The sequence below is a fragment of the Protomyctophum parallelum genome (assembly GCF_964188405.1).
Source record: "Protomyctophum parallelum genome assembly, chromosome: 15".
In the NCBI taxonomy this organism is placed as follows: Eukaryota; Metazoa; Chordata; class Actinopteri; order Myctophiformes; family Myctophidae; genus Protomyctophum; species Protomyctophum parallelum.
The window spans coordinates 44,391,845-44,414,242 of record NC_139710.1 but is presented as its reverse complement, the minus strand read 5'-3'; the positions used below and the strand labels follow the sequence as shown (position 1 = coordinate 44,414,242).

The 22,398-nt window shown below is 42.6% G+C and overlaps 3 protein-coding genes across 10 annotated transcripts in view; 1 reads left to right on the top strand and 2 right to left on the bottom strand.

Annotated features, from left to right (window-relative positions):
• ep400 (E1A binding protein p400) overlaps positions 1-721 on the bottom strand; it is a 43,746-nt gene extending 43,025 nt beyond the window's left edge. For all 8 annotated transcript variants that reach the window (XM_083784657.1, XM_083784659.1, XM_083784660.1 and 5 more), the window contains exon 1: positions 564-721. The gene's annotated coding sequence lies outside the window, so the exon portion shown is untranslated. The remainder of the gene's footprint in view (positions 1-563) is intronic.
• An 89-nt stretch (positions 722-810) lies between these two features.
• Positions 811-2,500, top strand: LOC310872123 (COP9 signalosome complex subunit 4). The gene has a single exon (XM_083783836.1). The coding sequence runs from the start codon at positions 978-980 to the stop codon at positions 2,205-2,207; it is 1,230 nt and encodes a 409-aa protein (XP_083639962.1). The 5' UTR covers positions 811-977; the 3' UTR covers positions 2,208-2,500.
• A 1,342-nt stretch (positions 2,501-3,842) lies between these two features.
• On the bottom strand, positions 3,843-21,361 carry ulk1a (unc-51 like autophagy activating kinase 1a). The gene is made up of 27 exons (XM_083783598.1): positions 20,862-21,361; positions 20,189-20,281; positions 20,037-20,078; positions 18,964-18,996; positions 18,810-18,846; positions 16,511-16,684; positions 15,485-15,558; positions 15,287-15,388; positions 14,325-14,383; positions 12,536-12,618; positions 12,382-12,432; positions 12,195-12,283; positions 11,610-11,757; positions 11,448-11,508; positions 11,245-11,334; positions 10,938-11,063; positions 10,684-10,799; positions 10,049-10,206; positions 9,762-9,856; positions 9,500-9,615; positions 8,408-8,521; positions 8,091-8,245; positions 7,448-7,623; positions 7,129-7,247; positions 6,714-6,871; positions 5,139-5,274; positions 3,843-5,008 (listed from the first exon to the last, which is right to left on the bottom strand). Exons 1-27 carry the CDS (start codon positions 20,949-20,951, stop codon positions 4,965-4,967), a joined length of 2,739 nt encoding a protein of 912 aa, XP_083639724.1. The 5' UTR covers positions 20,952-21,361; the 3' UTR covers positions 3,843-4,964.
• Positions 21,362-22,398: the final 1,037 nt, after the last annotated feature.

Here is a 22,398-nt window from a genome sequence, read left to right as displayed (position 1 = left end):
TACTGTTCGGAGGACGCAAATACTATATTGTTTACTAACGACGGGCGTCGTCTAATTTCTGGAAACTATAGCTGTCAAACAATGGTTAGCTATGACAGTGTTATAATGCTCCTAAAATACAGGACATTTGTCGAACCAAGCTCACGTCGAGTACATTGTGTGATAAAAGATGTAACTGGTAAATTGCAATATTTCCTGTAAACCAGAACAGTTTATTGTTTTTATATTTCTAAAACGCGACTCTGAGATTCATTGTTTGCTAACGACGGCACCGCTTCCGATGAAGGTATAGCTAACAGCGGCAGCTAATGCCAGGGATAAAACGGTAAGATCCAGCATTACAATCCAGCATGCGGTTTAAACCTTTTAGATATGACATCTAATAAGTGTTAATACATATTAATAACCTCATATACTGTCTAGGGCATTCCAGCAATTACTCCGATCCCGGGCACAGCTTGCGTGCTGGCTAATAATAATGATCTTAGCTTCTTCTTGCTAGCTAGCAGGCCATTCTCTGCACTGAATAAATACATATTAATCTCCTTCGCGAGGTTACTTACAGTTATATGGAGCTTATGTGGTAGTTGCACAAATCCTAAGTCATATTTACAAGAAAACATATACTGTAACTATATGGTTAATAGATGAACAAATATAAATAACGGTATTGCTAGTACTGTGAGTATTCAATGTTTTGGGCTAATATTAATTCCCATTCAGAAACATGGCGACGGCGGTGACCTTTTTCAGAGTGACCCGGACAAAGTTCAATCTACAGGAAGTAGAAGAGCAGAGAGCATAGAGACAGTTCCGTCGCAGTGGCTGGACCAGAGAGAAGCTCCTGAAATAATCTGAAGAATATAGTACAGTATATCTTTAGGGCTTATGGATAATACCGATATTTGCACATGAATGATCAAGAACACAGTTGGGGTTGATACTACGGAGAGCTACACACTACGACGCCGGCGAAAATGGCGACTGAAGTGAGACAGGAGCTCGCTCTTCTTATGAATTCAACTGGATCTCACAAAGACCTGGCCATAAAGTATCGCCAGATCTTGGAGAAGGCCATTCAGTTCACAGATGCGGATCAAATGGAGTCTCTAAAGGCGTTCGTCGAAGCGATGGTGAACGAAAACGTGAGTCTCGTCGTCTCCAGACAACTGCTGACTGATTTCTGTACCCACCTGCCCAGCCTTCCCGACGGAACTGCCAAGGCTGTATATCACTTCACCCTGGAGAAGATTCAACCCAGGGTGATCTCCTTCGAGGAGCAAGTTGCCGCTGTCAGACAGCACCTGGCAACCATCTATGAAAAGGAGGGTGACTGGAAAAACGCTGCCCAGGTCTTGGTTGGGATCCCTCTAGAAACGGGACAAAAGCAGTACAATGTTGACTATAAGTTGGATACATACCTGAAGATTGCCCGTCTGTACCTTGAAGATGATGACCCTGTTCAGGCAGAAGCCTACATCAATAGAGCGTCCTTGCTTCAGAACGAGTCCTCCAACGAACAGTTACAGATACACTACAAGGTGTGCTATGCCAGAGTCCTGGACTTTCGGAGGAAGTTTATTGAAGCTGCACAAAGGTACAACGAGCTATCTTATAAGTCAATTGTCCATGAGACTGAACGTCTGGAAGCTCTGAAGCATGCCCTGAACTGCACCATACTGGCCTCTGCAGGCCAACAACGTTCCCGTATGCTGGCCACTCTGTTCAAGGATGAGCGCTGTCAGCAGCTGGCTGCCTATGGCATCTTGGAGAAAATGTATCTGGACCGCATCATCAGAGGCAATCAGCTGCAAGAGTTTGCAGCCATGCTGATGCCTCACCAGAAGGCCACTACAGCAGATGGTTCCAGCATCCTTGACAGAGCCGTGATAGAGCACAACCTCCTGTCAGCAAGCAAACTGTACAATAATATTACATTTGAAGAGCTGGGGGCACTGTTGGAAATTCCTCCAGCCAAAGCTGAAAGGATTGCCTCCCAGATGATCACAGAGGGGCGCATGAATGGATTCATTGATCAAATTGACAGTATTGTCCACTTTGAGACCCGTGAGCCACTTCCTACCTGGGACAAGCAGATCCAGTCTCTGTGTTTCCAAGTCAACAACCTCCTAGAAAAGGTCCGTACAGCTGCTCCAGAGTGGACAGCACAGGCTTTGGAAGCCCAGTCTGCACAAATGACCCAATGAACATTTACTACAGTGCTTTTTCCCTAACCAATTTCCCCTTCTTACTCAACAAGTACACAGATACATCTTTCTTTTACTAGATGTACAGTGTGCCCACGAGTAATTGCACCACTTGACTGCTTCATGCCAATTGATCTAATGCTTAGTATATGCAGTAAAGCATTGCCTGTGTATACTAAAGTTGTTTTATTCTAGTTTATTGTATAGTTTCTATTCTGTCTTCTTTCATCAGTTCCACTGTTGTCAGATGAAAAATGAATGTGTTAGGAATAAAACATTATTACGTTGATTTACTCATGTTTACATTTTGCTTTGTTTTTAGTGTGGAGGTATAGAGCGTCGCAGTCCCGCCCCCTACCAGGGCCCAGGAAATGATTCTCTGTTCATTTTCCTCATAGACATTTCAAAAAGTATTTATTTAAAGACCTTTTAATCCTACGAGGCTTAAGCCTCGTACAAAGCCAACTCATTGTGAGAAATCATGACAACAAACACAATTTTTCGTGCAGAACAAATAATTAGAAAGAAGAAGAAAACGGCACTTTTTTTGTTTTTCTTCTTAGTAATTATTTGTTCGGCCCAAAATGTTGTTTGATTTGTCACAACTCGAGTTGGCTTTGTCTGCGACGTAAACATCTTTAAATAAATACTTTTTGAAAAGCCTATGGAGAAAATTAACAGGCACTTTGTGTTTGTCTTCGGTCAATGTAAATGTGCTATACAAATAACCTTTGATTTGATTTGAATTTAATTCACTTCTGGGTCTCAGGTCGTCCTGAAAGGGGGCGGGACTGCGACATGACACCGTACCTGGAAGTTATGCGGCAACGCCCACTGAGTGGCAAAAAACTACTTTCTGGCCTTGACAGCCCATTCTCTACTCAACTCACCAACATTGCAGCTGTACGAAAAGCTTGAATTATCGTCTTTCTATCTGCAAAGTTTTTGTTGCATAAAAATCCACCATAGAAACGTTATGAGCTACTTTCTGTCTAAAAATGCCCTGCATTTGATTATTTTTCTAAGTGTCAGAGTTTGGAAGTGCTTGTTTTCAATAACACAACATTTTGCCTGACCTGAACACCATATATGGGGGTTTTCCCCATGTATGGGGATTTTGAGTGATACACCGACTGACCGACAGACAAAAAACGTACGATTTCATAGTAAATGTGACATGCAGTCACAATTGACACACAAGAAGGATTGCAAAATAATGTTCCCAGAAACAGGATGTCAAACAAAATGCAGATTTTATTGGGGGAAAAACCAAACCACTTTCATTGCACTCGGGACAAATCCCTTTTTAGTAAAATGTGTTCTACCAATTTTCAAGGCAAGTCTAGTAAAGGTTATCAGCAAATAGCTTTATAGTGTTTAACTGAACAGTGAACTAAAAGTACATTTTCATTAGTTGACTTGAATGCTTTGCCATTCTTATGTTGCCAACTTGCCATATATGATTCCACGACAGCACAGTTTGTACACCACTGCTGCGTGGAGAACTGAATGGTATTGACATACGGTTGGCAACAACATAGTCGAAGTAGGCAATGCAATATAATTTAGTTTTACATATTACACAATCATATCAATCATTTAGTTTCCAAACACAAAGAACTGAGCACCAGAATGTTAACAATAAATAATATTTATTTCCATCTGCACATCGTATGTAACATACTGATTTGGCAGACTTTTTGGCACTCTAACAATTACAGTATAAAAATTGAGCAAATCCAACAAGACCTACCAGTTTAGCACTCTTGCCATCTCAAAATACATTGTATACTACTTGTCTGTACTCTGTAGCTTTACAAAACATTGTCTTTCTAGGTTGTAGTCGAAACCCTGTGCCAGCCGGCATTCCATTTTTACTTTAACAGTCACAATTTCATCATGAGTACATAATGCATTAAATTCACATTTCTACATCAAAGATTATCGTTGACAAAAATAATACACAATAGACTCTCCATGCAGTGAATAATTGCAGAATTGACTTAAAGTACACTCATTGGTGATATGTAGAAGGACTCTGTATATTGAAAGCAATGTTTGTCATTACGGTATATTGTAACATTCCTGATTGTTTTTCTTTTCTTTAGAAAGTAGAAAGAACCAATATAGTTGTTGATGCTCTACAATAGTGTTGACCACACTGTGGACTCTTCCATGACTCATTACCTGGTTTTGCATTATAGGCTACTTTACATGTGTACACCTATCAACTCTAAAATAAGCAGGCACATCTTTACTAGTTTTGCTACACCCTGGCAGTATTTGGTCTTGTCACCCACACGTGCATTACTCAAACTCCTGTTTCCTCTTTTACAGTACATTTAATACATAACATTTTCAAACACACGCAGAAAATATATGCTGGTTAATCCTTGTTTCAAGTAAAAACTCCTTTAAAGTGAATTATCTGATCATGTTTTGTGCAAAACAGAACAAATGTGCAGAGTTTACAGTTAATCAGAATTAGGCCTGAGAACAACTTCTATTCAGGGTAGTTATTATGACACACAGCAGCACTTAGATATGTGTCACCCTTCCTACAGTACATTACCATTCCGTAATGTAATACATTCCAGGCTGTAATGTGGGGAAATAATGTCCCATCAAGGGGTTTCCCTGTAAATAAGATCCAAGGTGCTTCTGTGTATCAACAGTCTAAGAGGCTGAGCCCATCTTCACTGAATAGATGGATGTGTAAGGCTTTAGGTTGGCTTCCTGGAACCACAGTGTTGGAGATCACGTTTCCAGAGCAGAAAGACGGCGCTCAATGCACTGCTTGCCTGAGATCAACAGAGAATGAGAGAGCAATTCATAACACAATGATGCCTTCATTGGAGCAAGAAAAATAATTCAATACAAAGGTTTTTGGTAATACTGCCTGTGTTTGTATCTAATGGTGTGTTCACATACATTTATTGATGTTATCAATGTCTTCTGGTTCTGTGATAATGCGGGACAGTCCTTCCATCAACAGGAAGGCTTTATGGTAGCGTTGGACTGATGCTTGACCACGGTGGAACATCTCATCTAGTGCTGCAGACTGTACCTGCACACAATAAAGGCACATACACAAACATAAAAAAACAATCAGTGTCACTAAATGATATTGCTGTACTGTAGATATCAGATAAGCTTTACAAACCTAAACCATTACTCAATGAAAAACTAACCGTAAAAACATTAATCGTAGAAACACATACTGTATACACCAGGGGTCCCCAAACTACGGCCCGCCATGTAATTTTATGTGGCCCGCCTGCCTCAAGCAAAAAATAAATTTAATAGCCACAATATAGGATTTTATTGTATTTTTTCATTAGCACTGGATGAGAGGAAATAATTAGATTAATAAATTAAGTTTAATTTGTATGATTGCTCTTGTATTCCTACTGGGGGGACACTGGGCAGGCACTGGGGATACACTGGGGAGGCACTCAGGGGGACACTGGGGAGGCACTGAGGGGACACTGGGGAGGCACTGGGGAGACACTCAGGGGGACACTGGGAGGCACTGGGGAGACACTGGGGAGGCACTCAGGGGGACACTGGGGAGACACTCAGGGACACTGGGGAGGCACTGGGAAGGCACTGGGGAGACACTGGGGAGGCACTCAGGGGGGACACTGGGGAGGCACTCAGGGAGACACTGGGGAGGCACTCAGGGAGGCACTGGGGAGGCACTCAGGGAGGCACTGGGGAGGCACTGGGGGGACACTGGGGAGGAACTCAGGGGGACACTGGGAGGCACTGGGGAGACACTGGGGAGGCACTGGGGAGACACTCAGGGGGACACTGGGGAGGCACTCAGGGGGACACTGGGAGACACTGGGGAGACACTCAGGGAGGCACTGGGGAGACACTCAGGGGGACACTGGGAGGCACTGGGGAGACACTGGGGAGGCACTCGGGGGGACACTGGGGAGACATTGGGGAGGCACTGGGAGACATTGGGGAGGCACTGGGGAGGCACTCAGGGGGACACTGGGGAGGCACTTTGCAGACACTGGGCAGACACTGCAGGGCAGACACTGGGGTGGCACTTAGGGAGGCACTGGGGAGGTACTGGACATTTCATATCACACACACCATGATTCACTAGGCCCCTCAAAAAAGAAAAAACAGCTTGGCATGGCGCGATTTATTTCAACCATGGCGCAGCGCCATGCCAACAACATTGTGCAGGAAACCCTGGCACTGCTGCATGTACAGTACATGCACTATGCAGCCCTGTAGTGCTGCATGTACAGTACATGCACTATGACTATGCAGCCCTGTAGTGCTGCATGTACAGTACGTGCACTGGTTATTAATATTTGGTTATGTGTGGCACCCCCTGCGATCGTCACACTTTTTCTGTTACAAACTGACCCCGGCCCCCATCAGAGAAGGGAAAAGTTATGTGGCCCTCACAGGAAAAAGTTTGGGGACCGCTGGTATACACCATTACAAATGAATAGATACATTCAATAGATGTAGTTCATTCACCATCTGCACAGTGTGGCTGTAAATGAGCTTCTCTGCTGTGATGCCATTGAAGCGGTCCATCAGCCTCTGTTTGTCGAGAAGGAAACTCTGCAGTCGACCGGTGAGGGAACGGCAGCATGATACACAACTCTTGTATGAATCATTCAACTTCTTGATCACTGCACACACAGAGAGGACAGATGCAGGATTATTAAATGGCATATTCTAAAAATAGAAGTCCAAATGCAAGTCAAAAGCCTTTGTCACTGCATCCCTATTTGCCATTATTGTAAAACATTTTGAAAAATGTTAAACATTGTCATTGCCTGCAACGTTGCCACTGCTGTATTGTAAATGCATGCTACAATAAAAACTTTGAACCATACAAAAGCATTTTTGTTTATGGATAAATTACATTAGAAATTGCTGGCCTCACCTTGCTTGGCTGTGACTGAAGGAAGCAGTCTGCCTTGTTTGATGTCCTCTTTAGCAGTGCGCAATGCAGAGGACAGAAACTCTTCAGCCTTCATGTACAAAACCAACCGCTCTGCATTGCTACCATATTTGAAAACAGACATCACTCTCAATAATAATTTGTGGCACAAGGACATCACTAGATACTAAAATGACGATGATAATGCATTTTATTAAACAGTACATTACATCAAAAAGAGACTAGGAAAAAGGATTAAAATAAATTAAGATGCTGGTGCTTAGTTATAGCTAAAAAGCACAAAAAGCTGCATGGATCATACCTCCATTCTCTACTAAGAAGACTGATCTGGTCAGCTACGAGGCTCTGCTCCAGGAAGGACAAATCAGGACTGTCACTGGCCTCTGGCAATGAGTCTTTTGAAGAGGCAATCTCAATGACACAGTGAACGAAAGCCAAGGTGAACCGGAGGTCAGCAAGAGCATCTGTGTGTGGTTGCTGTAGTAAAAATACATTTAATGCTATGAATGACCAACCCACTCTGTATGAGCCACAACATTCTGTGATTATTTGCCATAATCATATTAAAAACATCATTTTTGGCCAAATACAACATGACGCTGGGGGGTGTGTCAGCTAGGTCAGGAGGTAACAGGGGCTGTACGGGCAAAAAAGTTTGGGGACCGCTGCCCTAATCATATAATAACTTTACTAGATCAATGTAGGCTATTGCCATTACAGCCCTCAGACTTTGGAATAACTTGTCTGATGATGAGCTTTGCATGGCAGAATTACTGTCTCTTAAATTCCTATAAAAGAAGTAAAACAAGAACAACCGTGTTTTGTTTTTCCCCATGGGTATAATGTTTGCCTTTATTATTATGTATTTATTTTGTAAAACCTAGGGCTCGGCAAGCTCCACTTTAAATAAAATTATACAAATAAAAGATCTATATTATTATTACCTCCATCAGTGTGTCTTCAGGCAGCTCTGGAGGGTGAAAAGTCATACTTCTATGTGGTGCAGCCTCCATAGCTTCACTCTCACTGACTCCACGGCTCCTCCTGTGCAGCAGATGATTGCAGAAGATCCGGGATGGACTGATGTTACTGGGGGAGCCTGGAGTCAAAACAAACACAAGTACACAGCTGAAATACTAACAGCAAGATTGGTTGGTTGGTTAATAAGAGACACTGAGTATTTGGATTTATGTAATGTTTAATCATGTTTGAAAGAAAATGAAGCAAGCACAGTTACAGGCTAACTGGCATAACCCCACACCTGAGAACCCTCTGGTTGCAGTGATATCAGGACATGTGTTTCGTCTTGAAGGAGAGAAGATGTGGTTAGGACCAACCTGGGTTCCAGGATATCGAGGATAACCACTAGGTGGAGCTGTAAGAACAAGTAGGTGGGTGAAAACGACATAACTTGTCTTACACTACAGTATATGCATATATACAGTGTTGAGGTGAGGGAGGGTCACGTGCGCTTGTCTATATGAATCTGTGTGTGTGTGTGTGTGTGTGTGTGTGTGTGTGTGTGTGTGTGTGTGTGTGTGTGTGTGTGTGTGTGTGTGTGTGTGTGTCATCTATCCTACTATAACAGGGGTTTTCAACTGATTTTGTTTTGACCCACAAAGAGCAACCTGGGGACCACCACTATTGTGTCGGGTGGGTTCATGCACCGTTCCATGGGTACATTTTTATTTTTCCCTTCCTTGTTACTCACTAATCACACTATCTATCACAGGCTATATTCATGAGCTGGACAAAACAAAAACTAGCACCAGTAACATTTTTGTTGGATACAGCCACATTTGACTAACTAACTATTTACAAAAATATTTATCCCTGGACCAAACAGATCACCACCCCATGTTGTCTCCTTTTTTAAAAGATTTTCTGAATGCATGGCCAGGGACCACCTGCAATAATTCCGCAGACCACCAGGGGTCTCCCGACCGCCAGGCGTCCTGAAAACTCATGTACTGTAACATGGGGTAACATGTCCTGTCTGTATGACAGGGCTTTGACCAATGATCTGACCTTACAGGCTTACACATGGTCAATGGCCAATGGCCATATGAAGAAAAGGAGGAAGACAATTTTTAACTTTTCCCAATTTTCATTTTCAAAGACATTGTTCACTGTAGTCTTTTTTTAAAGACTTTTTTTGGCTTCCGCCTTTTTTTTCTCTTTTGAAAGTAGGCTGACAGGAAATGGGGAGAGAGATGGGGGGGGGGGTGACATGCAGTAAAGGCCATCAGGATCGGGAGTCGAACCCGCAGCACACTGCCAGACTGGATTACCAGCCAAGGTGCCCAGACAGCTACGCCAGCCGCCTGGGCCAACTGCAGTCTTGTCATGTTACCTGTGGTGTCCATATTCTTGTCAGAACAGAGGCTCTCATCACTCCCCCCGTCGACAAGCTGAGCTCCAAAGGCAGCCTTCAGCAGCATATCAGACAGTCGGCCTGTACTCAGTGACCTGGACATTCAATACAGCAGCAACACACCCCATCAGGAGTATTTAATGATTCATCAATTGACATATGGTCCATGTAAGATCTGCACAGGTTCAATTAGTTCCGTTTTTCTCAAGCTAGTACCACAGCTTAGTAGAACAATTCTGACCTTTTGAAAGGGCGCGGTTTGTTTTCTGCTACCATGAGGCCCAGAGTCCGCAAGTTTGGGACTGTCATCCTTCGGCATGGAAACGATGTTGGAGGCTGCCGAGGAGGACAAATTGTAATCTGTGACACCTTGTTGGTCACATAACTAAGTGACCAACAACCAATTTAAAGGAATTTCACTAAAATCCATACAACTACTTGCAAAAGTATATATGCAAAGTATATATTGCTAATTATTATTATTATTAATCATCATATATGTTTGTTCTGTATGTTTTGGAAACTGACCTTGGGGCTTGGGGTGCCATGTAGATAGTCGTGATTCCTACCCTGGATCTTATGCCAACCACCATCAGAGCTGCGTGCCATGTCAGGAGAGCCAGCAGGCATTCCAGTCTTTGTGCTGAGTGGGCGACTGTGTTTTGAGATCTTTGGAGTGGCTCCCACTAAAAAGGGCACAGAGTTAAAAGTAATGAAAGTAAATAACTTTCCATCCTTGCAGTGTGGTTAGTAGAATAGTAGCCCCCTTCCAGCAATGCTTAGGTTAAAAGCAGTGTACATTGTACAATATGTTAGGAAATATTAAAAACCCATTGGAAATATGGTACTCTGCTATAAGTAAAAAATATCTAGACAATCCTCAGCTCCTCCAACGCACTCAGCTTTGGGTGCTAAAAATATCCACTCCTCTACGAGTGCTCCATACATAACATAATAACAGTGTAAAAAGTGTTGAAGCAGTGGGCCACATCACTGAAAGAAAGCTTGAGTGCCCAGCCAAACCATATTCCATAAGCCATTTTACCTTACTTCATACTCAGGGGTTGGGAAAACCCACCCCTGACTGCAGTACAAATTACGGTTAAAATAATAATAATAATAAAAATTTGAGAGAGAAAGAGAGAAATAATTCAGATGCCTGCCTTGAGGAGAGGGCGGATGAGGCCATGCTCCTCCAGCCATCAGCCTGGGGGTTCTGAGGACAGGGCCACATCCTGGTGAGCTTTCATTGCTGCTGCCAGGACAACACAGCATGGCCCTGAATGACAGATATGCTATTGTTAGAGAGTATGACATTTCTCAAGTTCAAGTCCAAGTATTTATTGTCCCAAAGGATATGCAGTAAGAAATACAGGAAACAAAGCAGATAAGCAGGGTTAGGGTTAGCCAGGCTTGCCTGGTTGAACCATGTAGACCTGCAGGTTGCAGGTTCAGTTCCATTCGCTGATAGTTCTGGACCTGCGTTGGTACAGGTATTGCCACAGACCGGCTGTAATTACTGCCACTGAACTCAACAGGTTTGCTACATGGACAAACAGAAGAGGAAGACAACGAGAACCGGGAGCTGTAAGTCAATGCTTTTGTGTGAATTGTAAAATACAGTAGATGACTAACAATCTAATCTACCCACAAGAAGTAACCAGTCAAAGTAATATTCAGGTATATCTACCTACCTGCTATCAATCCACCCCTGTTGTTCTTACCTGACAGGATTGGGGCTGGAGCTCAGTGATGGAGAGGAGGGAGGTGTCTTGCCTGCATTCTCTAGACCTCTCTCAGCCAGCAAAGAACTCCTGAGAACATTTGTTTTGGTACTGTATATATTTACATGTACATAATCACAAATCACAATTTAGCACATTGGTTTCTTGAAATTTCACATTGGTTTCTTGAAGTTTCAACTCACCCACTGTATATCAGGCTCCCCTCAGTTGGTGACCCATCTCCCAATTCACATACAAAATCATCTGCAATATATAAAATACGCAGCTTTCAGTGATTAAGCCCGTGACGGACTAATATAATTGTAAGACACTGGTCTGAATGAGTAAATCTTAGGCTGTCTTACTGGGAAACTGGACACAGTGGACAGGCGGCACCATGACATATTCTTCTGTGTCAGAAAATGAGTTCCTGTTGTCTTGATTGGCTGCCTCCTTCAGCAAGAAGCCAGGGGGCTCTTGTCTAGGGATGTGCAGGGGCTTGGTTTTGGAATGCTAAAGAGGAGAGTGGAAGATAACAACGTTTCATTTATGTCTTTATAAACGATTGTAAAACATAGATTGGTTACGTAACCAACAACAGCCCTACAAACGTTATGCAAAACTCGGCCAATCACAGCGGAAAGTAGGTAGAATACTCCGGGAGAATAATAATGAAAAGTGTGACATTAACTATAGTCTTTGTTGCCCTTTGGGCAACCACACTGTTATGGACAGTTTTTGTAGGCTAACTAACTAGTTGGCTAATTAAAAGCTGTCAGTTCTCTGATAGTTTATGTAATATCATGTTAGGATTATATGCCTTGGTTTCCCAGGCTAACGTTTTACAAACATGTGGGACAGTGCTGTTGTTTATAGAATTAAACAACAGCTTATCTTCTTCACTGTGTGGTTTTCTTTGAAGCATTCCTTGAAAAGGAGGATGTACGTACTAGAGGAGAGGCCACGTTGGAAGTGGAGGAACTGCTTGAAGAACTGCCTGAACCAGAGCTGGGGTACAGATGCATGGGAACTGAAGAGGCTGTCAAGGATACATCAATTAGTTGGTACAGTATGTGGATCTCACCTACACCAACTACATTGGCTATGAATTGTGTTTCAGCAATATGCAGTACATACATTTCTTCATGGATGAACTTGATTCCATGAAAGGGTGGTGGAAAAACTCATCTGTGGGGGGCAAAGTTAAGAGTAAACACACCGAAATCAATGCACTGATGAAATTTATCAAATGAAAAATCCAAAAGGGCAACTGTTATAAGTAGAGGCTGACCATAGTTCATGCGCTCCCTGTGATTCCTCTGCAGAAGCCCCAGTAGCAAGTGTCTGAGATGGCATGAGGTTTCTCTTGGGATACTAGAGAACAAAGGACACAGGATTTATTGTAAGATTGTATTACAATGCCTTCATATCGATATATAACTAACTGATCAAATGTTTCAAATATTTTGGGGACATTTTATGTTGAGCAGCACCCAAAGAGAATAACATTCAAAGCAGCTTATATTTAATATTGCAACAAGCTAAAGTGTTGCCACGCCCACGCCAACGGGAAGCAATCGCCATGAGTATAAATAAGAAACCTTTGTCAATTAGGATTGACATTAAGGTGATGCGAATATACTAACATCGCTACTATAGTCCGACCCTCAAGAAGTGCTATTCTGCCCTAGAGCACTCTCGGTTTCATACTTAGGATCTAAGAAGAAAGAAAGAAGAAAAGTGTTTTTCTAACGCTGGCAATGCCAATTGGTCCAAAACAACATACCGTATTTAAAAAAACACTGGCTGAATTGCCATGGAATGTTCTGTGCACCCAGAGGATGACCCCTTCAGATTTTGGTAGTAGAAGTGGAGCCAATGCAAATCTATACTATTCTATCCTGGTAAACGATCCCAGCCGTGTGAATTTACATAGTGGAATCTCCCACTCATCCAGCGCAGGTGCCAGACTGGTCTGCAATGTGAATTCACACGACCGGGATAGTTTACCAGGCTAATAATATTCTGCCTAAAAATAAAATGTTCTCTTTGTAGCTCGAATAGTGAGAGGATTTTGTTCTAAGAATCAAACTACTTTAGACTGCTTGCATGTAAGGAGCAGCACAGCCTCTAGGAGATGCTAGTGGGAATTTTAGTCTCTTAGTTTGGTTTAGTGTTTAAGGCACAGGCACATTGGAACATGTGTGTGTGCAAATGCAGACATGTGTGTGAGTGTGTGAAATATTTCTGTCTGCACTCTGCGTACGTTGGTGCTGAGCTACAGTACATATGTGGGTCATGTGGAAAGTGATAGCAGTGCAGGGCAGCAGCAGGTTAGAGCAGTTATAAATAGAGACACAAGAAAACAACAAACTGTCGCTCACACAAACAGCACTGCGTCTTATCACTAGCTTTATCGTTCTAAAAGATTAGTGAGGCAAATAAAGAGCCAAGCAAGAACTTTACAAAGTAAACAATAGAAGAGCAGGCCTTCGATAGCTCCCAGTTACGGGTTAAGTTGCTATGCTGGGTTGAGTGGGTTCAGAATCAGAATTTTATATAAGTATAAAACTAAATATGCAACAATGTGTAAAAACAATACTATGACAATACATACAGCCAAGCTAAGCATAACATGACACTCAAGAGACAGTCCATAGATTTGAAGTAGCAGCAGTTGAGAGGACCCGTTTGTGCTTTCGAGTTCATGACAGTTTATCAGCTGCCAGTGGAAAATAAATGACAGAGCAAGGTGGCTTAGCATGCAGGAAGGGGTTGGGGTCCAAAAAACCTCTAAAGGCTTTGACCCAGGTGATAATATAATCACCTGTCAGGTGGTGTCTGTGCACATACTGTATCTTCTTGGGCATGGCTATATTTGAACAGTATTCATGTATATGCATTATATATAAGGTGGTTCTGTGTGTTGTGCATGCACACCCTTTATTATTTACATACATTCTCTTTACAGTGCTGCGGGCATGTCTTAAAGCACTCATCAACAAACTGACGGTAGGAGTGAGCTCTCACAGTAATGCATGTTTACCCCTTCATCCCAGCAGGTTTCAGGAGGCACTAACCTGGGAAGGAGGTTCCTGTTGCTCTCATAGAAGTGACGAAGCTCCTGAGGCGTGCTTGCCTGCAGACAACATAGCGCAAACGTCACAGCTGCAACTCATACTGTAAATACACATGCATGAACTTGTGCAAAATAAAAAACAGGGCATTACCCTTTCCCACACACATTTACATGTCAATGACAGCATTTGGCTGTGCTTTTATTGTGAAGTTTGCCAAAAAGGCAAACAGGTGATGTCTGCTCTGAGCTGTTTGCTCAGACCACTGAGCAGTGAACTCGACACCGTGGCACAACTTGACACTCTCTAGACTTGTCCTACACCCACTGACTTGTGTCGGTTTGCGTTCTCATTCTGTATGGAAAGGCTATTCAAGGAAACTGGCACAGAAATACCCTGCCCTGGGTACAAAAGGTTGAGCAATGAATTTCTTAACTGATACATGAACTTCTGGTGACCTCTATAATTTTGAAAATAAATACAGGATTTGACAAACCAACAAGCAGACTAGCCTGCTGAGCAAGCACTACCATGTGTGTACTGTACATAAATCAACGCTGAGTTAATCAACAAACGCCATAAGGGTTTGAGTGAGATATGAGCAACTTCACCAAGGGTACAAAGTAATACCCAGGGTTGTGAAGCAACAATATTTAACCACAGCCTTTTTCAAACGTTATAGCCATCTAAAAGATGTCTCTTTCCCAACAAGTAGTCATGATGTTCCAGCTTTTGCAACACTTGATGAATGATGAATATGAACATCTGATTTGTTTGTGGGACATACACCTGTGTAATAATAATAATAACAATAACAATAATAATAATAATAATAATAATGTGTGTGTGTGTGTGTGTGTGTGTGTGTGTGTGTGTGTGTGTGTGTGTGTGTGTGTGTGTGTGTGTGTGTGTGTGTGTGTGTGTGTGCTTATGTGTGTTTGCGTGCGTGCGTTAATAGCACTCACATGAAAAGGGGCCTTTCCAGTCAGACATTGGTACAGTACAGTTCCAATGCTCCACAGGTCAGCCTTGGCATCATAGTTCTGAGACATGATGACCTCAGGGGCCTGAGTGGTGAGATGAACACCAGTTGCAGGTTAGAGATACAATCGAATGGTACATATTTAGCTAAACAAATGTGTGTAACAACTATAAACACTCACCATGTACATTGGAGAGCCACACAGTGTAGCCGCCATAGTGTTTGTCTGGAGATGACGTGCAAACCCAAAATCGGCTAGAGGTTAAGAAAGATTAAGAAGGGGTGAGTGATGTGTCTTTTCTAAGGTGTGTCTGTGTGTGCTCAGGGGGGTTAGTGGGTGCACGGGAGGTGGAGTAGCAGAGTATGCCAAAAGTCTACTGTAGTTGTTTAACCTGTTTAAACACTGGCACTTGCAGCAATAACAACACGAGATAGAGCATTCATTCCAATATCCAGTTATATCATTTTTTCATCTCTTTGTGTAATAATCCTACTTGGGTTTTGAATCTGCACACATGTTGGGTTAGATGTTATAAGGAATGTTCTTTATAACATCTAATTAATTTTCCATACCAACTCCCATAACCAGCTGAGGGGAGGAGGTGGTGGACACATGAACAATAAACTGGACTGGACTGACTCTTACTGTATTGTATACTACGTGGTATGTTGGGGCTAACATAACCAACAAACGGAACAAAGATGAGGAAGGCTGCACCGTAGTTGGAACTGAACTGGACAATCTGGAGGTGGTTGCGGAAAGGAGCATGAGGAGGAAGCTGAACGTTATCCCAGATAAACCCCCCCATCCTCTCTTTGGTGAGCTAGCAAAGATGAGGAGTGTTCAACCACAGACTCATGATTGCTCCTCAGCACACCACAAATCTTTGTGCAAGCCGAGTAGCCATTAGCCTCCACAACCAAGGTTGACTCACCCATATGCATATTATGCACATGGATGACTTGAATGTACTCGCTCCAGGAAAGGGTATTAACCCTTGCTTTAGGGGCCTTATATTTCATTTGACTGATATCTATATTGTTACCAATGTGTTGCCCTAAAGTTTAAATGGTCCATCATCGTGCATCTTCATAGACTTTCAACTTATAATATAACTACAAATCTCAAGCATTGTCGACTGTTAGAATAGCCAAGTAACCTATTGACCTTGATGACACTAGCAGGAAGTAGTGGTCAAATACACACCTATCTTGAAACAGATGTTGTTGGGGTTGCTCCTGCGTCCATCTGGGTGACACAGCAAGATGTTCTGGGGTTTGAGGTCTCTGTGGATGATGCCTTTGCCCTGCAGGACCTTCATGGCCTGGGTTATCTGCTGCAGGAAAACACGGATGGTGTCCTCACTCAAAGTGCCCTTAGCTGAGGGTCAAATGCCAGAAATTCATGAGATGATGCACAGGTAAGAATTTAGCAGGGCAAAGTATGTAGTCAATTATAGACGCAAATGGAGCGGATGCAGAAAGAAACACCCAACTCGACTCGTGAGTCGGGTATGTTTAGATCATCAATCAACCAAAAATCTACTTTCCATTGCCATTTGCAATGTCCTGATACTGACTGCATATTTAGCTCTCTAGGAAATTGCATTACAAGGCCATCGGATATGAAGTAAGCATGATATGGTAGCATGATTAGCACGTAAGCGGTACCTCACGTGAACCCAGCCATGTGTATATGTATACCACATCGTCAAGTGATCTACATGGAACTTCTGCCAGCTTGTGACACACACCACTACCACTACCAACAGAAAATAACAGATGACGCAGGATGAAAATATAGGAACTCTATTGACATGCTGCACTGACATCTCAATCATGTTGTTTGAGCAGCCCCGACCCCATTCCCCAGCCCCTCCAGCTCCATTGAAGAGTATTTCTAAATGCTTTATTTCTCCACTGGAGGAGTGGAGATAAGAGGGTGACAGATGGATGTCATGTCAGTGCTCCACAAACCTTTCCAAGCATGACTGAGTGTTAAATATGCCAGACACCTTTCACCCTCCACCCACCCTGGCAATGGCACAACAAAATCGGACACATGTTTACAAAATAATAGATACCGGTACATGGGGCAGAGTTTCGACATAACACAGCAAGCACGGTAGATTGGGAAGAAAGGGTTACAGTACATGTGTAGGTGAACTTTTTCACAATGAAAATATAGTGAGAATGTGTTTGGAGATATTCTGTGAATTAATAGAAAGATGAGAGAACAACGGGAATAAATAATGAATGGCCACTAAACGAATCCAGGCTGGGAGTTATTAATTGTAGATTTAGCCTGATAGAACTATCTATTGTGCTGTGGTTTCCAAGAACAATCCCTGTTTAGAGCTTAAACCCCTTTCACTTCTGGGTAAGTACATGGCTAACCATTTCATTTGCCAGCTGACCTAGGATTGTTATTTCTGCATGCTTTGGTCAAACTGTTCCGCCAAGCCTTAAACCTATTATAATCCTCCAAAACACTGAAAGTATTCATCAAAGCCTCACAAAGCCACATTGGCCCACCAACTTACACTGACTCTCAACAACCATGAAAATATAACTAATGAGCATTTGCGCCTGTCGTAGACATGCGCAGAGCAAGTTCAGTCAGGGAACCTCAGTCAGCGCGCCGGCCGTTAATTGGGCCACCGCAGCATCAGGCTCTCATCCACATGATTCACTCAGCCAATCACATGCTCACCCAATCTCTCATACCGGCTACTTTAACCGAAGGTTTTGCATTCATCCTCCTGCTTGCTTGCTTTCTGCTGCCTTTTTGTATACTGTGCGCTGCTGTATACAAAGTGCTCACCCACCTCCACCCCAGCTACCACCTGTCGTTTTGGATCTACTGTTTAGGTACGGGGGATTCAGAGTCCCTATGGTCGGGACTGATGCGCTTGACCTGAGTACCTAAAAAGCAGATCCAATACATCGCCAAACCATAATAAATATATTGCATTGATTATCTTATATTCAATAAATATATATATTACATCCTCCTTGAGTTGTCTGACTGAACCTAATCTATTCCTCTTTCTCAGAGGTGAGGTAGTGATGCAAGTAAGTAAGCAAGCCTTGTGTGTAGACTAGAGCCATGAGGCCCATAGGGGCAGGAGCCTATCTCCTGTTTCTGTAGCGTGAGGCAGCTTGATGTACAAGTACACCCCTGGACATGACACTACACTAGTATGTCGCATGCAGGGACTTGCCCCAATCCAACCCTTGATGTTGAGTGCCAAGCAGGGATCGAGGCATGGGTCCCAGTTTTCAGAGTCTTTGGTATGACTGAGATCGAACCCCGACCTCCCAGTCTCAGGGCGGACACTCTAACCACAAGGCCACTGAGCTGGTAATGTGACGTAAACTATGCCCTTTAAGCTCTGGCCACAGGTGTCAAGGAAAGTACCACAAAGAACTATCCAAACAAAGCTGTGAGACCAGGCTTACCGTATATTGAGTTATTGTGTAGAGGTGGAAAATAGCACACTTACTGTGAAGATACTCTGCCAGATCACCTCCGTTACAGTACTGAAGAAAAACAAAAACAAATACAATGGTGAAAGCTTGAACAATGTAAACAAATAATTGAATCTATAATTTGCATTGGGATTAATTATTCACTCAAAGCATTAGACTAGTTAATACCTCCATGACAAGATACACACATCCTCCTGTTTCCTGTTGATAGTCAGAAAAAAAGCTTTATTAACAATTAATACTGTATATACAATATGCCAAAGTGAACCAATAAATGACGTCATTGACATCAAACAACTTTGCTTTGTTATGTAACAAGCAATGCAGGCCCACAGTCAGGGTTCTATGGGGTATTAAAGTCACAGTGAGGAGAGCGAGGAGCGTGCCAGGTTTACTGTGTCAGACCAAACTGAACTAAAACAGGAACAAGGCCATGAGCTGTTTGTCTTCTTTGCTTGATTTTCTTTTACCTAGTGAATGTAGTTTTCTCGGTCTGCTGCTGTCCGTATATTGTTCTCTAACAATGATATGCCTCTTTTATTTAAAGTGGTGGTGTAAGTTATATTTTTTTGTTAAAGCGTTAAATAGCACCTTATTACGATTATTATTTCCCCCTTTTTCAGTTTTGAAGAGATGGCACGCCATTCAACTAACTAGTTAATTACACCATAATAGATCCTACTGATATAGAGGGGTTCTATTAGATGAATTAACATGACAAATCAACCTAACACTGTAATCAAAGGGCTCTTCTCTTCAGTCCTGGACTAGTCACCTAAGGTCACCAACAGGCTGCCCTCTCGTTCTATGTCTGCTGAGATGGCATACGATTAAGAGTGTGTGTGTTATAAGCATACTCTAAGGTTATAAACCATTGTTGAGCTTGGACGTTAGGCTGCACCCTGCGATCTGCTAGAGCCAGGGCGACTGAACGGATCAGCTGGCGAATGCCTGGATGGCTGACTGGTGGCCTTTTCACTGAGGACAGGTGAGAACTTTCAGTCTTGTATGTTTACACAGCCACAGTATGTTATTGAACTATGCTAACTGGCAACATCCAGAAGGCATAGCCTTCCAACAATACTACATGAGGTTCAGTGTTTTCTAGAAGAACATTTACACTGACTGTGGCAGTGAGGTCTGACTGTGGGCTGTTTGGGTTAATGGTTGTATGCATTGTGCACATGTCTGTTATGGGCATGGGGTTCAGAGAGAGAGCATGTGAATTGAGAAATTCCTACCTGGTAGTCGAGTAGCCCAACAATATTCTCATGTTTCAATTCCTAGAGGTGGGTTGTACAAAAATACATGGTCAGACTCATTGGTCAGTGTCTGATGCAAGTGCAGGCAAGACGGACAGAGAATGTGTGACGCCATTCAAAGTTCTAGTTACCTTCAGTATTTTTATTTCTTTACCAAGGAGAGACTGGGATTTTGCCAAGTTTTTCTTGTTGATGCACTTCACAGCAACTTCACGGTCATGTTTCTAGGAAAGAAAATGTGTTGTGTCAACTTGCAACATCGTGAAAGAAAGATTTACTCTTAAAAAAAAAAAATGTCAGAATAATAAATAAATACATCTACAAGAGTATAACTCTTAAGCTATATGAAAGTAGGATTTTCAATCTGTATCTGATTATGTATATAAACTATAATCAGCCCAGATTGCATTCCTAAAATGTTTAATTAATTATAGTAACATTAAGGAAACACACCCCCCCCCCCCTCAAGAGCCCAGACAGTCTGATTCTCCCAATCCCCTGCCATTCCAAATAAATTCCCAATTCTTCCTAACCTCATCTTCGAACCCTGCGCCATGATTAGACAGACAGACAGACAGAACGGTCAATTGTTATCATCCTTGGTGGATACATGTGTTTGCATTGAAAATGTTTTTAGATGATAAAAATAGGACGTGGAAGTAACTCTGAACACACATTTTGTTTAGTTTTAGTAGGCTGACTATAGTGCATGCACTTTTTCAGTAATCTGACCCAAATTTAGGACCGCATTAAACACATTATTTTCGTCAGAGATCAACAGGTCGGCCTAATGCAGTAGCTTACCGCTTTGTGTCTTCCTTTGAACACGACTGCAAAGGCACCGTGGCCAATCAGGTCTTTTCTGCTGAACTCAAACCTCCCAATAGTCTCCATCGTTTATATAAACTCAATACGGAGCAGCCGAGCCGACCGACCCAAGAATAGAGGAATCAGGATGTTGAAGAAATAATAACGGACACAGTCGCACGATTCTTCTGCTTGACGCTCACAGTCCGATACAAATCCATTCCGTGGATTCTTCAAGTTCATGCACGGGTATCCTCTTTATAATGAAATAAATGTAGCCTAGATTATATCCCTCCAATGTACGTGGTTTTTCCGTTGTCAGACTTTCACCATTGACCAGAGAGTTGCGCAGTATAAATCAAATCGCGTAAATAAGTGGTCACCAAGTGCGTAACGTGTATTGTAGTCAATAGTCAGCCGCGAAGTTATATTTCTCAGTCGACAAAACCATTTGTCAACAACATAAACCGGCTCACAGGCGGTGTTCTCTCTCTCTCTCTCGCACTCTCTCTCACTCTCACATATCATAGGCTACCACTAATCTGAGTTCCAAGAAGTTGTATTCTTCGCCACTAGGGGGGGGGGGCGATAGCTACAAATCGGACAAACCGAGAGAGACAGACCGATAGACACGCACGTTCATGCACGTTTTGTTTTCTTTGCCTTAAAGGACCACTTCACCACTTTTCAACCTATCTTCATAGTCATACCTGTCCTCACTAGTAATAATCATGATAAAATGGCACGATTTTTTTGTGTGTCTCATAGGAGGGCTGTGGGCAGTTCAGAAACCGTCTTCCAGTGACATCATCATTAGGCAGTTTTTTTTGTTTTTCTTTTGTTATCAAATGTTTTTTATTTAAGACAATAAATCACAATAAGACACGTTAACACCATGAATGACTAAAGAAAACAAAACACATATAAATAACAGCAAAAGCAAGGAACACAAAAACAAACTAGAAAATTCGCAATTTAAAAAAATTGCAGAGTGTGGTTGCCGCAGTGGCTTACATATGCCCCTCCCACTAGTATTGCCAGCCAATTACAATTTCAAGTCACGCCTTAGATCATGCGTAAGTAATTCGGAGGGGATTTAACCCCCGAAATTCATGTTTTTGCGACAAACGGTTACATTTCTCGCATTTGCGGCGCCCCCTATGGATGAAAATGGAATTGCTTTTAGAACTTGGTTGATTGAACCACCCCGGACATTGAAATGTGGGATGGATTGGACATTCCGTTCGTGATTTATGGCATTTTTTGTGATATAGGCCCCTCCTACTAACTTCGGAAGACGATTACGGCCGAACGATACGCACTTTCAAAATTCTGCAGTTCAGTTTTAATTGGATGGGTCCAGAGATCACGTGTGCCGATTTCTGTGAGATTTGGACAAAATCTGTAGGAGGAAAAGCAAAAAGTGTGTTTTGGACAAAATTCTAAATGGCGGAAAATCTATCATGGCGGAAATGGGCGTGGCCTATATGGGGAGATGCGTCATGACCCAAGGAATCCAGGGAAAAAATATTCT